Source organism: Scyliorhinus canicula, chromosome 24 (genome assembly GCF_902713615.1).
Source record: "Scyliorhinus canicula chromosome 24, sScyCan1.1, whole genome shotgun sequence".
NCBI classification, from domain to species: domain Eukaryota; kingdom Metazoa; phylum Chordata; class Chondrichthyes; order Carcharhiniformes; family Scyliorhinidae; genus Scyliorhinus; species Scyliorhinus canicula.
In genome coordinates this window covers 15,760,207-15,775,681 of record NC_052169.1, presented here as the reverse complement: position 1 = coordinate 15,775,681, position 15,475 = coordinate 15,760,207, and the positions used below count along the sequence as shown (strand labels likewise).

General features: G+C 47.9%; 1 protein-coding gene across 1 annotated transcript; it reads right to left on the bottom strand.

The window, feature by feature from the left end:
* Positions 1-6,981: 6,981 nt before the first annotated feature.
* On the bottom strand, positions 6,982-14,758 carry commd4 (COMM domain containing 4; the record flags this gene model as incomplete). Its single annotated transcript, XM_038784062.1, has 5 exons — positions 6,982-7,162; positions 8,860-9,036; positions 9,227-9,307; positions 11,251-11,370; positions 14,686-14,758. Coding segments are annotated over 5 exons (492 nt in total), but the record flags the coding sequence as incomplete, so codon positions are not given.
* Positions 14,759-15,475: the final 717 nt, after the last annotated feature.

Genomic DNA, 15,475 nt, shown 5'->3' with positions numbered 1-15,475 from the left:
GGAAACCAGAGCACCCGGAGGAAACCCACGCAGACAGGGGAGAACGTGCAGACTCCGCACAGACAGTGACCCAAGCCGGAATCGAACCTGGGACCCTGGAGCTGTGAAGCAATTGTGCTAACCACCATGCTACCACGCTGCCCATATGCTTCGCCCGATGCCAGTGTATATGTAGTTACATTGTATGCCTTGTGTTGCCCTATTATGTATTTTCTTTTCTTTCCTTTTCTTCCCATGTACTTAATGATCTGTTGAGCTGCTCGCAGAAAAATACTTTTCACTGTACCTCGGTACACGTAACAATAAACAAATCCAAACCAATCCTGACTCTCCTGTCCACCATCTGCACGGCACAAGTCAGGAGTGCGATGGAATACTCTCCACTTGCCTGGGTGAGCGCAGCTCCAACAACACTCAAGAAGCTCGACATCATCCAGGATGAGTCCAGAAAGTTGGTTTACAGGTGCAACAGGTGATTAATAAGGCAAATGGAATTTTGTCCTTCATTGCTAGAGGGATGGAGTTTAAGACTAGGGAGGTTATGTTGCAATTGTATACGGTGTTAGTGAGGCCACATCTGGAGTATTGTGTTCAGTTTTGGTCTCCTTACCTGAGAAAGGACGTACTGGCGCTGGAGGGTGTGCAGAGGAGATTCACTAGGTTAATCCCAGAACTGAAGGGGTTGGATTATGAGGAGAGGTTGAGTAGACTGGGACTGTACTCGTTGGAATTTAGAAGGATGAGGAGGGATCTTATAGAAACATATAAAATTATGAAGGGAATAGATAGAATAGATGCGGGCAGGTTGTTTCCACTGGCGGGTGAAAGCAGAACTAGGGGACATAGCCTCAAAATAAGGGGCAGTAGATTTAGGACTGAGTTTAGGAGGAACTTCTTCACCCAAAGGGTTGTGAATCTATGGAATTCCTTGCCCAGTGAAGCAGCTGAGGCTCCTTCATTAAATGTTTTTAAGATAAAGATAGATAGTTTTTTGAAGAATAAAGGGATTAAGGGTTATGGTGTTCGGGCCGGAAAGTGGAGCTGAGTCCACTAAAGATCAGCCATGATCTCATTGAATGGCGGAGCAGGCTCGAGGGGCCAGATGGCCGACTCCTGCTCCTAGTTCTTATGTTTTTATGTAACCCGCATGATTGACACCCCCTCCACCACCTTCAACATTCGCTTCCCTCCACCACCGACACACAGTGGCAGCCGTGTGTACCATCTACAAGCAGCAACTCGCCAAGGCTCCTTAGACAGCACCCCCCAGACCCATGACCGCTACCATCTAGAAGGACAAAGGGGCAGCAGACACATGGGAACCCCACCGCCTGGAGGTTCCCCTCCAGGTTACACACCATCCTGATTTGGAAATGTTTCACTGTTCCTTCAGTGCTACTGTGGGTGTGCCTACGCCACAGGGACTACAACGGTTCAAGGTGGCAGCTCACCACCACCTTCTAGAGGGCAATTAGGGATGGGCAATGAATGCTGGCCTGGCCGGTGACACCCACATCCCTTGAATGAATTTAAAAATACATGAAGAGACCCAGGTTAATGCACAGTGGGCATAGGTTCAAATCCCAACATGGCAACTGGTGCAATTTAATAAAATCTGGATTTTAAACCTTGTAATAGTGACTGTGGAATGCTGTAAAAACCCATCTGGTTGACTTTAGGGAATGGAATCCTTAGCTGCTCAGATCTACATGTGACTCCTTACCCGCAGCAATGTGGTCGGTTCGTAACTGGCCTCTGAAACGGGTCAGCAGGTCACTCAGTTCAAAGGCGATTAGGGATGGGCAATAAATGCTAACCTTGCTGCCTGTTCCACGAAAGAATACATTTAAAAATTATCCTTCCAGGGTGGAAGATTAGTTGCCAGGACAACGGCGCGAGCAACTCTGGGAAAAAAAGTCTTGCAGCCTTAAACAAAATTGAGCTTTTCGAAAAAGTGTTACTTTGAAGACTTTTTATTGCTTGTAAAAATGTTGCAGGTAGGGAGTGGGGGTGGCGGAACTTTCATTCACTGTCAAGACCTTTCCAATTGGTTGGAGGATGGACCAATGGGTGCGGGGCACCCTGGCAAACAACTATCCCACAAGCACCAACTCCAAATAACTGGCCAATCAAATCAGTGCTGCTTTTGGGCTCTTTGCGCGCAGAATGGCTCCCACCTTTGCCCACATGGCTGGTTACACTTTAACAAATAATTATCAGCTCGTAAAATACTTTTGACACATCCTGAGGAAGTGAAAGGCGCTTTATAAATAGTCTCTCTCCCTGCCCGCAACGATTCATGGTTAGAGTAACAGTTTTGGAAGTGTTTGTTCTGCGCATCAAGGTGGTGAAGGTGTTGCCCCAGATATCATCCATTTGGAGTCTGCATTTGGGGGCATTGTGCAGTGGGCGGCACAGTGGTTAGCACTGTTGCTTCACAGCGCCAGGGTCCCAAGTTCGATTCCCGGCTTGGGTCACTGTCTGTGTGGAGTCTGCACGTTCTCCCCGTGTCTGTGTGCGTTCCCTCCGGGTGCTCCGGTTTCCTCCCACAACTCCCGAAAGACGTGCTGTTAGGTAATCTGGACGTTTTGAATTCTCCCTCAGGTGTACCCGAACAGGCGTTGAAATGTGGCGACTAGGGGATTTTTCGCAGTAACTTCATTGCAGTGCTAATGTAAGCCTACTTGTGACAATAAAGATTATTAAAATTTGTACCTTGTCTGCGTGGGTTTCATCCCACAGTGCAAAGATATGCAGGTTAGATGGATTGACCATGATCAATGCGCATGGTTGGGGGGATATGGTGGGGGAGTGGGCCTCGGTCGAGTGTTCTTTTGGAGAGTTGGCGAGGACTCAATGGGCCGAATGGCCACCTTCTGCACTGTAGGGATTCTATTCTACAGACAATATCCACTGAACAACATTTGTATGTTGTAATTAATTTCCAAAATATAGCCCCAGAACCCCACTCATTGATCATGGCCAATGGGAACAACTTGATACTTCTAATCCTCCTTTAGCACTCTAAAAGGGTCCCAAGGATTGACCTGGAGTCTCCAGGAATTGAAGATCAATTGCCAAGACAAGTGCGACCTTGGAGAAAAATCATCAGGCCGTTTTCATAGAATTCACAGTGCAGGAGGCCATTCAGCCCATCGAGTCTGCACCGGCCCTTGGAAAGAGCATCCTACCTAAGCCCACACCTCCTCCCTATCCCTGCAACCCCATTTAACGTTTTTTGGACACCAACGGCAATTTGGCATGGCCAATTCACCTAACCTGCACGTCGGAGGACAGTGGAAGGAAACCAGAGGAAACCCACACCGACACAGGGAGAACGTGCTTTTAATATTTCTTTTCACCAGATATAAAAAGATTGAAAATGGGAAAGGGGTGAGCTGGCCGAGAGTCAATCACCATCCAATTGGGTAATGAGTCACTATTAGATCATAGAGCATCATAGAACTATTAGATCATAGAATTTACTGTGCAGATGGAGGCCATTCGGTCCATCGAGTCTGCACCGGCTCTTGGAAAGAGCACCCTACCCAAGGTCAACACCTCACCCTATCCCCATAACCCAGTAACCCCACCCAACACTAATGAAATGAAATGAAAATCGCTTATTGTCACGAGTAGGCTTCAAATGAAGTCACTGTGAAAAGCCCCTAGTCGCCACATTCCGGCGCCTGTTCGGGGAGGCTGTTACGGGAATGGAACCGTGCTGCTGGCCTGCTTTCAAAGCCAGCGATTTAGCCCTGTGCTAAACAGCCCCTAAGGGCAATTTTGGACACTAAGGCCAATTTATCATGGCCAATCCACCTAACCTGCACATCTTTGGACTGGGGAAGGCAGTGGCGTAGTGGCAGTGCGCTGGATTAGGTAATACTCTGGTAACCCGTATTCGAATCCCATGCCATCTGTTGAAATTTGTTTGGAGTTAAAAAGCCTAGTGATGACCGTGAACGCCATTGTCGAGTGTCATAAAGCCCCATCTGCCGTCCTTACCCGGTCTGGCCGACACGTGACTCCAGATCCACATCAATTAGGGATGCGAAATAAATGCAGGATGCCCACAGACCGTGAACGAATTGGAGAAACGTGGACACAAAGGGGATCTGTGGGGGTTATGCAGCTGGGAGCAAGGATCAGGCATGTTCTTAGGAAATGTAGGCGACGCAGGATTGAGGGGCAAAATGGCCGACAGCAGTTGTCCATGCTTAAACTTCACTTTATTTTCACAATTCATAAGTTTGCAATGCTGCTATTAATTAGCTGGACAGTACTTATTTCGTGCATGTATGCAAAATTCCAAAAGAAATCTTTTGTCTTAATGCTTGAACCCAAAAGAATATCTGTACATAGCATATGTACTGGTAAATTAGGTACACAAAGATTTTCAACTGTGACCAAATGTGACCACCACGCTCATTAAAAAATAGTTCACAATACTGAATTATCGTCCCTGATGAAGACAAGGTACAATGTCTCCTTGCTTCACCGTCACACGGATTCCTGCAGGGAGCAGATTACAAAACTGAATTAAATGTAACTTTTTCCGAGAGACACTTTTTGTTGGTAACTTTATTCGACACAAGTGTAAACAATTACCCACAGCCCGCAGACTGGTGAGGGATAAGACATTCTCATTTAGATTTCTGAAGTTAAAGGCCAAGTTAAGGTTACAAAGTGCTCAGCATCCCTTGGGTGCCGAGAACTCTAGGCACAAATCACCCCGAGCCGCCCTGTTCGTGAAATTCACGGGAGTCTCCGATTCCGATTGTCCCTGCTCCAGGCCATCATTAGATTTGATGTTGGGGAAGTGGGACCCCCACACACACACATACACCAATGATTCCAAGCTCCACTCAAACAAGGGTGTGAAAATGGCCATTTCTGACTCCTCTGTTTACGATGTAATGCAGACCCTTGTCGTCCGCTGTCCCGGGGTTTGTTAGTAGGAACCTGGCAAAGACAAGGGCCAAGAGTATTGGAAAACTTGCTACCCGCCTGGGGGATTGGGAGGGGGGGGGGGGGGGGGGGGGAGGGGACGAGGGAGTGAATCCCAAGATGGTTCCGAGCCCAATCTTGTGATGGCTGCTAGATGTTTATGAAATGAAAAGTAAATGAAAATCGCTTATTGTCACGAGTAGGCTTCAAATGAAGTCACTGTGAAAAGCCCCTAGTCGCCACATTCCGGCGCCTGTTCGGGGAGGCTGGTACGGGAAATGAACCGTGCTGCTGGCCTGCCTTGGTCTGCTTACAAAGCCAGCGATTTAGCCCTGTGCTAAATCAGCCCCTGAATCTTTTAAGGGGCTGGTTTAGCTCACTGGGCTAAATCGCAGGCTTTGAAAGCAGACCAAGGCAGGCCAGCAGCACGGTTCGATTCCCGTACCAGCCTCCCCGAACAGGCGCCGGAATGTGGCGACTAGGGACTTTTAACAGTAACTTCATTGAAGCCTACTCGTGACAATAAGCGATTTTCATTTCATTTCAAAAGTGTAAGCTTAAACGAATTCTGCTGGGCCTTCGCGCTCGTCAAGATGAAAGCAAGAGCTGGAACATTTCGTTGTTATGGGTGGCCGGTGCCCGAGTCAAACATTCTCACAGCAGCCGGAGCAAAGACAGCTGAAGCTTCACCATATCCGATGTTCCCCGCAACCCCCTAAACCACCCCTCCTGCAGCACACGGGAGAGAGAGAGAGAGAGAGAGAGAGAGAGAGACACACCAATTTACATACCAGCCTGATCTGCGACATTTCAACCCAACATGGCCAAGCAATTGCGGAGCCATCAGCTTTGGCTGCTTCTGAAGCCAGGTTGTAAGGGTTGAAGGGTTAATATGGTAACCCGCTATAAACGGGGAGGGACGCCAGATTCTTTAATAAGTGTGGGAAGAACCACCTTTGCGGATTGGCTCGTTCCTCTGGGCGAACCTCCTCCCAGTTACCAAAGTGGTTAAGACCCAAGCAAAAAAGAAAAAAAATTGGTCTAAAAGATCGGTCATTTCGAAGTTCATTTCAAACCAGAGGAGCAATGTAGCAACCTTGAGAACCACCCCCCACCACCCTCGACTCTTCGGAAATACCAGTTTGTTAATTTGCTTGGACTCAATCTATTCGTGGCCTTCCAGATCTAACAGAGACTTCAATTGGTGATGAAACCTGCTCCATCCTGGAAAAAGGCAGTGACTGACGCTGCCCTGGATTCACAGGTTTTATGATTCAATTAGCTCCGGTTTTCCCTCGAATGCAAAAAAAAAAACGGACAACGGTGCTTGGTCACAGTTATTAACCACCGAGAGGTCAAATGAAAGAATCCCGGCAATGAAATAACTGTCCCTGCTCCTGATTAGTGTCAAGTTCTCAAAAAGGTGATGCCCGCCATTCAACAAAGAGGCTGCAGCTACGTCCCAACTCCTCATCCAACTCAAGGGTTCAAGTGAATCTTGCATTGCCCAGCGCCTGCGTCCTCGCGGACACAAAGCGAAGCTGTTAAATTCTGGACAGAGCAAATTAAGGAACGTGGACGACAAGCCTGGACAAACCACTGCCGCCGAGGGGAGACTTTCCACCCGGGTTGACTCGGGCAGGTTCGAGCCGAGATCTCAAGTAGGGCGAGTGGGGAGTGTCCCAATTCCAGCCTGCTGAGCCACCTTGGTCACTCAACCTTGGGTCAGAGGTCAGTCAGCAGCGCCATTTTAAAATACCGCAACATCGGGACTCAACCAGCCACGAAGAGAGGAGTTAATTTCTCCTCGCGCTTTCCCAGTGGCAATTCTGCCTGTGCCCTCCTTATCCCCAAGATATTGGCAGGGCTGAAGCCAAATCGGTACAGACAAAATCATTCTCTAGAAAGTGCTTCACCAAGATACAAATTCAGGTTCTAATGTTCTGGACATACATATGTATTTCCGCAAGGTTTGCGGGAAGAACGCTCGGTGGAATGTTCAAGCTCTTGAGTGATCCACAACGCAACTAATCGTTTCCACAGAGAGAGGAACAAGAGTCATTGTTTATTTTTTCTTTATGCATCCGTACGTTCGTCCTCTCTCCCTCCAATTTCCTGTCAATCGGGAAGCTCACAGCTGCCAGAAAAGTTGCTCACTTGGATAAAGTTGTTTAGTTCAAGGCATTCATTAATGTTTGTGCTTGCTTGAGTTCTGGGGGGGAAAGACAAGAGTAGTCATTAACCCTGACGGACCCTGAACAACTTTAATTTATATAGCAGCGTTAACAGACCCCCAATAGCACCGTTAATGGACCCCAAGGTGCTCCACAAGAACGTAATCAAAGATTGGCACCGAACCCAAGCATTAAAGGTGATTGACCTAATGTTTGGTCAGAGGTAGGCATCAAGGACTTTCTTATCAGAGATGTGGGCGGTGGAATTTCTAAATGGGAAGATGCTGAGGAAATCAGAAGCACAAAGGGACTTGGGAGTCCTTGTTCACGATTCTCTTAAGGTTAACGTGCAGGTTCAGTCGGCAGGCAGGAAGGCAAATGCAATTCATGTCGAGAGGGCTAGATGTACTTTTGAGGCCACATAAGGCTCTGATCAGACCCCCATTTGGAGTATTGTGAGCAGTTTTGGGCCCCATATCTAAGGAAGGATGTGCTGGCCTTGGAAAGGGTCCAGAGGAGGTTCACAAGAATGATCCCTGGAATGAAGAGCTTGTCGTATGAGGAACGGTTGAGGACTCTGGGTCTGTACTCGTTGGAGTAGAAGGATGAGGGGGGGATCTTATTGAAACTTACAGGATACTGCGAGGCCTGGATAGAGTGGACGTGGAGAGGATGTTTCCACTTGTAGGACAAACTAGAACCAGAGGACACAATCTCAGACTAAAGGGACAATTCTTTAAAACAGAGATGAGGAGGGATTTCTTCAGCCAGAGGGTGGTGAATCTGTGGAACTCTTTGCCGCAGAAGGCTGTGGAGGCCAAGTCACTGAGTGTCTTTAAGACAGAGATAGATAGGTTCTTGATTAATAAGGGGATCAGGAGTTACGGGGAGAAGGCAGGAGAATGGGGATGAGAAAAATATCAGCCATGATTGAATGGCTGAGCAGACTCGATGGGCCCAGTGGCTTAATTCTGCTCCTATGTCTCATCGTCTTATGGACAATTAGAATCATGGAATTCCTACAGTGCAGGAGGCCATTTGGCCCATCAAGTCTGCATCAACCATCTGAAACAGCACCCTACCTAGGTCTGCTCCCACGCCCTATCCCTGCAACCCCACCTAACCTGCAAATCCCTGGAGTAAGGGGCAATTTTTATCATGGCCAATCCACCCAAGCTGCACATCTTTGGACTGTGGGAGGAAACCGGAGCACCCGGGAGGAAACCCATGCAGTCACACGGGGAGAAGGTGCAAACTCCACACAGACGGTTAGCGAAGGCCGGAATTGAACCCGGGTCCCTGGCGCTGTGAGGCAGCAGTGCTAACCACTGTGCCACAGCGACGCCCAAAGGGAGGGAATTGCAAAATTTGGGGGTGGGATGGCCCGACGGCCTGCCCGCCAATTGTGTTGCAAAGGGAGTGGAGAGGGGCGACGTACAAGTCATCCGAGTTGGAGGGGCACCGAGTTCTCAAAACAATGTGGGCGGTTGCAGAGATAGGGAGGGGGTGAGGCCATGAAGGGGTTTAAACAAGAGGGTGAGAATTCTGAAGACAGATGTTAAACACCTGTGGAATTACAACCTTAGGGCTGAAGTAGCAGGTGCAAAGCAGGAACGTGTATTAGAAATGTTGACTTTAATCAGTCAAAAATAACCAAAGTTTTACACAACACAAAAATGGGTTTGGTCAAATCCCATTCATTCCCCCGCCCCTAGTTGCTTTAGGCTTGACCTACCAGCGAGTAAGACTCTGAACTTGCTGGCCGTTACCGAAACGACCATGGGCTCCACATCTCCCGTGTCAACGTTCCGAACATTGATCTTCAGATGGACAATAGGTTTGTTTACTTCTTTCAGCTCACTGGAACTCAGGGTGTAGTCCACTCTCCAGGACACGGAGTCGAGTTTGTTGACTGTACACAAGATCAAACACCACAAGCCTAGTTAGGGTTACAATAGTCTCAAAATAAATTCCTATCCGCTCCCTCAGGCACAAACCTATTCAGAGAGAGTTTAGCAACATCTCACACACTGCACTAAACTGGAGTGCGTCCAAATAAATCGGCTTATCGTCAAACCTCGAGAAAGGATAATGCCACTTACGCCTGAGGCTGCTCTCCTTTAATCTGTCCTGGAGGGCAGTCTGTTTGTCTTCATACGATTTACAGAGTGCAGTAGCGTGTTCTGAAAGGTTAAGCATGAGATGCAATTAAAGATTTCTGGCCCAGTATTAAAGATATCGTCAAAGGTCATTTCGGGAATACAGTGGAATCTTCGCACTGAGAGCACTCTGTCCAAAACAAACAAGTCTAACTAATTCAAAACACTCCCAATTATTCTCACAAAGCCATGTCGATACAACATTTGAAACTGCTCTTAAATAATGGCTGAACGCGGACGGAAACAGAAAACGTTGCAAGTTAATAATGGGCCTGTTAGCAATCTGAGAGGGGGAACAGGCAGATTATATAATGTTTGTATCTGAGTGATCAAATCCCTTCATGGCCTCATCCCTCCTCTCTGTAATCTCCCTCAGCTTTACAATTCGGCTCTTTGTTCTGAATACAGAGCAGATAGCAGAGATATGTAGCACGGGGAATAGGCGGGAAATGGCGCCAAGTCATGATGCTCGTTTGGAGAGTCTGTGCAGACTTGGATGTGCCAAAGTGGCCTCCTTCTGTGCTGTAACGATTGTGTGTTTCAGCAAAAGAGTTTCGGACAAAAGAAAAAAGGCCCTTCAGCCCGATTCACCCATGCAACATGAGCCTTCTCCTATCCCGCTTCATCCAACGTATCTTGTTGAGACATACAAGATTGAGTGGGTTTGACAGAGTGGATGTTGAGAGGATGTTTCCCCTGGTGGGAGAGACTAGAACTAGGGGGGGGGGGGGGCACAGCTTAAACACAAGGGGTCTCCCCTTTAAGATGGAGATGAGGAAGATTTTGATTCCTCTCAGAGGGTGGTTATAGTTTTTGGATTTCTCTTGCATGGGGAGCCGTGGAATCAGGGTGTCACTATATATATTCAAGGCCAAGTTGGAAAGATTGATCCACGAGGGAGATGAGGGTTATGGGGGAATCGGCAGGCAAGCAAAGGCAAGGCCACAATCCAGAGCGCCCATGGTTTTATTTGAATGGTGGGGCAAGCACGATGGGCTGAATGGACTACTCATGGCCCCTATTTCTTATGATCCTTCTATCCCTTTCTCCCGCGAGTGTTTATCCAGCTCCCATATTGCACGCCTCAACTAGCGGAGTTCTGTATGCTCAGCGCTCTTTGGTAAAGAGGTTTTGCCTGAATTCGCTCGACGATTTGTTCACGTTCGAGTCAATTGAGTTCTAAATAATTCAAAAATGTCACTATTGTCATGATGTGCAGACATGCACAGAATGATATACAGACAGGCAGCTAATGAACACAGAGAACAGGACATGACCAATGAGCAGGCAGGACACTCAGGGGTGGTATCTCACTATAAAAGGCGCGAGGCATTCACACTCAGCCTCTTTCCACTGATGAACATATACAGAGTGAGTCAGGGTGTACGTGCAGTATCACACTTCCAGCACGTGGCTAAGAGCTAGTCTGGTTCAGTCAGACAGAGTAACCACACTTAGGTTAGCAGAGAGTCGAACTCAGAGAACTGTGCTAACTGTGCTACTGGTTCAATAAAGCAGATTGAACTAACTTCAAGGTCTGGAGTATCTTTTGGTTAAAGCTGCATCCAGTTGCGGCCTGTGTTCTCCCAGAGTACATAACACATCAACTAGTACAGGTCGAGTACCCTTTATCCGTAAGCCTGAAAGATCCAAATACCACACTTTCTTTTTTGAACCTCACCAGCCTTTAGTGTGGGAGGTCCAATCGTTTGTCCGCACGGTTTACCTTGCGACTTTTGTGGTGAACATATCAAAAAGAAACTCATCTCAGGCACCCTATACTTATTGTTCAGTGATACATCTTACTGTTGAGCGATACGTCTTACCTTTTGAACTATTTTATTTACTTTAGGCTATAGCCATGCAAGTTTAAAAGCGATATCGGAGAACCGTGATGATCCGAAACGCGATTGACAAGGATACAGGACACTCGACCCGCATCGTTTCAGGTGGGAAAAGCACAATACCTTTTGGCAGACCAAGTTGTTGTAATTCACTAGATAAAGATTCGCCGTCCACACCGTATTTGCCAGCACTTGCTAAAACAAAGTTTAGCACCGCAATAGTGGCCTTTATGTCGCTGGTTTCTGGAATTTAAGAAGAAACGGAAAAATATCTGATAGAACATAGAACATAGAACAGTACAGCACAGAACAGGCCCTTCGGCCCTCGATGTTGTGCCGAGCAATGATCACCCTACTTAAACCCACGTAACCCGTATACCCGTAACCCAACAATCCCCCTATTAACCTTACACTATGGGCAATTTAGCATGGCCAATCCACCTAACCCGCACATCTTTGGACTGTGGGAGGAAACCGGAGCACCCGGAGGAAACCCACGCACACACGGGGAGGACGTGCAGACTCCACACAGACAGTGACCCAGCCGGGAATCGAACTTGGGACCCTGGAGCTGTGAAGCATTGATGCTAACCACCATGCTACCGTGAGGCCCCAAATGATGAGATTAGTTTTTAAAAAAATAACGTGGAGATGCCGGCATTGGGCACAGTAAGTCTTGCAACACCTGGTTAAAGTCCAACAGGATTATTTGGAAGCACTAGCTTTCGGAGCGCAGCTCCTTCACCAGGTGATCACCCGATGATCTGATGAAGGAGCTATGCTCCGAAAGTTAGTGATTCCAAATACACCTGTTTCTTGTAAGTTTTTTTTTAAGAAACGGAATGTAGAATTGTCCTTTCTGCAACTTTACAAAGATTCACATTTTGCAGCAGAACATTTGTCGGGGGTGCGGTGGGTGGGGGGTCAAACATGACTTCAGGGTGCTAAAGATTGGAAGCGATTATAAAAGGCACCTTTCAAACTCAACAGAAAAAGTGTGCTGGCAACATCTTCATCAAATGGAAACTCTCCCACATTGACACATGGGCAGCACGGTAGCACAGTGGTTAGCACCGTTGCTTCACTGCGCCAGGATCCCAGGTTCGATTCCCGCTCATTGGCTTCAGGCCTTTGTAGAGAGTTCATCAGCTTATTTACATCGGTGGGATTGGGAATGGACTGGGGTGGATTGTCAAGCTTGAATAGCAGCAATGCCACAGTGTAGCACATTACCGCACAATACCACAAACATTGGCACAAAGGGTTATCTTAAGTCAAAGTTATTTTCATAGCTCCCATACAGGCCCGTCTAAAAGTCCAATCAGCAGCCATTCAGTTGATGTCTGGTTATATCTCCAAGAGACACATAACACAGGCGGCAGGGTAGCACAGTGGGTAGCGCAGTGGGTAGCACAGTGGGTAGCGCTGTTGCTTCACAGCTCCAGGGTCCCAGGTTCGATTCCCGGCTTGGGTCACTGTCTGCGCGGAGTCTGCACGTTCTCCCCGTGTCTGCGTGGGTTTCCTCCGGGTGCTCCGGTTTCCTCCCACAAGTCCCGAAAGACGTGGTTAGGTGAATTGGACATTCTGAATTCTCCCTCTGTGCACCCGAACAGGCGCCGGAATGTGACGGCTAGGGAATTTCCACAGTAACTTCAACGCAGTGTTAATGTAAGCCTACTTGTGACAACAATAAAGATTATTCTTATTATGCGTATCGGGGTTCTTTTTCCTGTCGCTACATATGGCAGTTGCTTCTTTTAGGTATAATACGGAATCATATCGGCACAGTCTCGCTGGAGATGAGGTGATCAGCAGTTGAATCGATGTTGGAGGTAAATCAGTGGGTGCATAGGGTTATACTGATGGCTGGGCCAGTTGTGTACCCTATAACATCTGTTCACAATGTATACCAGCGGTGAGTAATCGGTGGCCCAGGGGTCACATTCCGCTGGTTTCTGCCCGCATAGTCTTTTTTCCCTACTGGTACCCCTGAAGTGGTGCGAAAGTAAAGGGCGACAGAAATGAGGTAGATGGCAACTGTGCACAGCATTGACTGTGGACACAGGAAGCAGACAGCTGTCAATCAAAGTACGGTGTCGGCCAGGTAAGTGGAAACATTTCTTTGGCTTTTAACCATTTGTAGCTGATGACAGCTCTATGAATGCATGAAGCACTTTCTCCAACACGTTAGGAAATGTTCGCTCCGTATTAAATGTTTAATCTTAATCATGGGGTCGTGGTCAGTGAGCAAGCCCGATTTCAACCTGCGGCCCACTGAGATCATAGAATTAGATTATCATAGAATTTACAGTGAAGAAGGAGGCCATTCGGCCCATCGAGTCTGCACCGGCTCTTGGAAAGAGCACCCTACCCAAGGTCAACACCTCCACCCTATCCCCATAACCCAATAACCCCACCCAGCACTAAGGGCAATTTTGGACACTAAGGGCAATTTATCACGGCCAATCCACCTAACCCGCACATCTTTGGACTGTGGGAGGAAACCGGAGCACCCGGAGGAAACCCACGCACACACGGGGAGGATGTGCAGACTCCGCACAGACAGTGACCCAAGCCGGAATCGAACCTGGGACCCTGGAGCTGTGAAGCGATTATGCTATCCACAATGCTACCGTGAAGGGGGGTTGGGGACCACTCCTGGCACCCACTCACTAGCCCAGGGTGCCCGTCACGGATTCAGACCATCAGTGGCGGCTCAACTGGCAGCATTCTCGTCACATGGTTTGAGGGTTTGTGCACAGAAATCGTGGCTGGCACTCCAGTGCGGCATTAAGGGAGTGCTGTACTGCCAGTGGGGCTGTCTGTTGGTTGAGACATGAAATCAAGGCCCCGCCTGCCTGCCTGCCTAGAGGAACACAAAAGATCACTTGACCCCATTTGGAAGAGCAGCACACCGGCGTCACTGGTGACCTGGCCAAAATTGGTCCGTCGGTCAGCATTACAAAACCGTTCATCCCGTCTTTCTCACATTTGCGGCGTGCACATTGGCAGCTGTATTTCATACATCGCAACAGTGGCTGCACTTCATTGGCAGTGAAGAGCTTCGAATACTCAGGGTGGTCGTGTAAAGCCCTCTATCAAAATGCACGACCTGTAGGCGGCGCGGTGGCGCAGTGGCTAGCACTGCTGCCTCGCGGCACCCAGGACCCGAACCCGACACCAGCCCCGAGTCACTGTCCGTGTGGACTTTGCACATTCTCCCCGTCTCTGCGTGGGTCTCGGCCCACAACCCAAAAAGATGTGCCGGGTAGGTGAATTGGCTAAATTGCCCCTCAAATTGGAAAAAAAAGAAGAATTGGGTACTCCAAACTTATATTTAAAAAGTGCAAGACTTTTACATTCTTTTTGCACGTTCACAACAAAGTGGGCCTCTTGCATTCTGCACGCAAATAATAATATTCTCTTCCCAACCTGATATACAGTATGAAAATATCACATCACATGGCACTGCATGAACGATTGCAGGTGCAAAACAAAAATATGAGCATTGCAAAGATAATTCAACAATATACATGAAAAAGCTTTGTGTAGACTTACCAAACTTGGCATCTGCAGTGAGCTTTGCAATCTTCTCGTACTGACAGGAGAGAACCGACAGACAAATAAATGATTAATGTTCGATATGTTGCTCATGCAAAGAAGCTTCTCAAAAACCCAATATGTTGAGTAACTCTTACAGAAACATTCACACAGTCTGAATCAAGGAACATATTTATGTTGCTGACTGCATTTAATTGGGCATCGCATTAATCATCAAACTAGCCCCACTGACAGGTCAGCCTGGCCCCTCCGGAGGTCAATGGTCAGCCTGGGATCAGACAGCAACGGTACGTCCACCACTTCACCTTTGCCAATCTACAGTGTGGACATTCCCGGCAAGGGTCCTCCTCTGTAACTGACTGGCAGGGATTCAGTAAGAAGTCTTACAACACCAGGTTAAAGTCCAACAGGTTTGTTTCAAACACCAGCTTTCGGAGCACTGCTCCTTCCTCAGATTCACCTGGGGAAGGAGCAGTGCTCCGAAAGCTAGTGTTTGAAACAAACCTGTTGGACTTTAACCTGGTGTTGTAAGACTTCTTACTGTGCTCACTCCAGTCCAACGCCGGCATCTCCACATCAGGGATTCAGTAAGACTGACAGGACGTATTGCAACAATTATGTGATTCTGAGCATGTTGCTCATTGGCTTCAGGCCTTTGTAGAGAGTTCATCAGCTTATTTATTTTGGTGGGATTGGGAAGGGACGGGGGTGGATTGTCAAGCTTGAATAGCAGCAATGCCACGTGTAGCACAATACCGCAAACACTGGCACAAAGGGTTATCTTAAG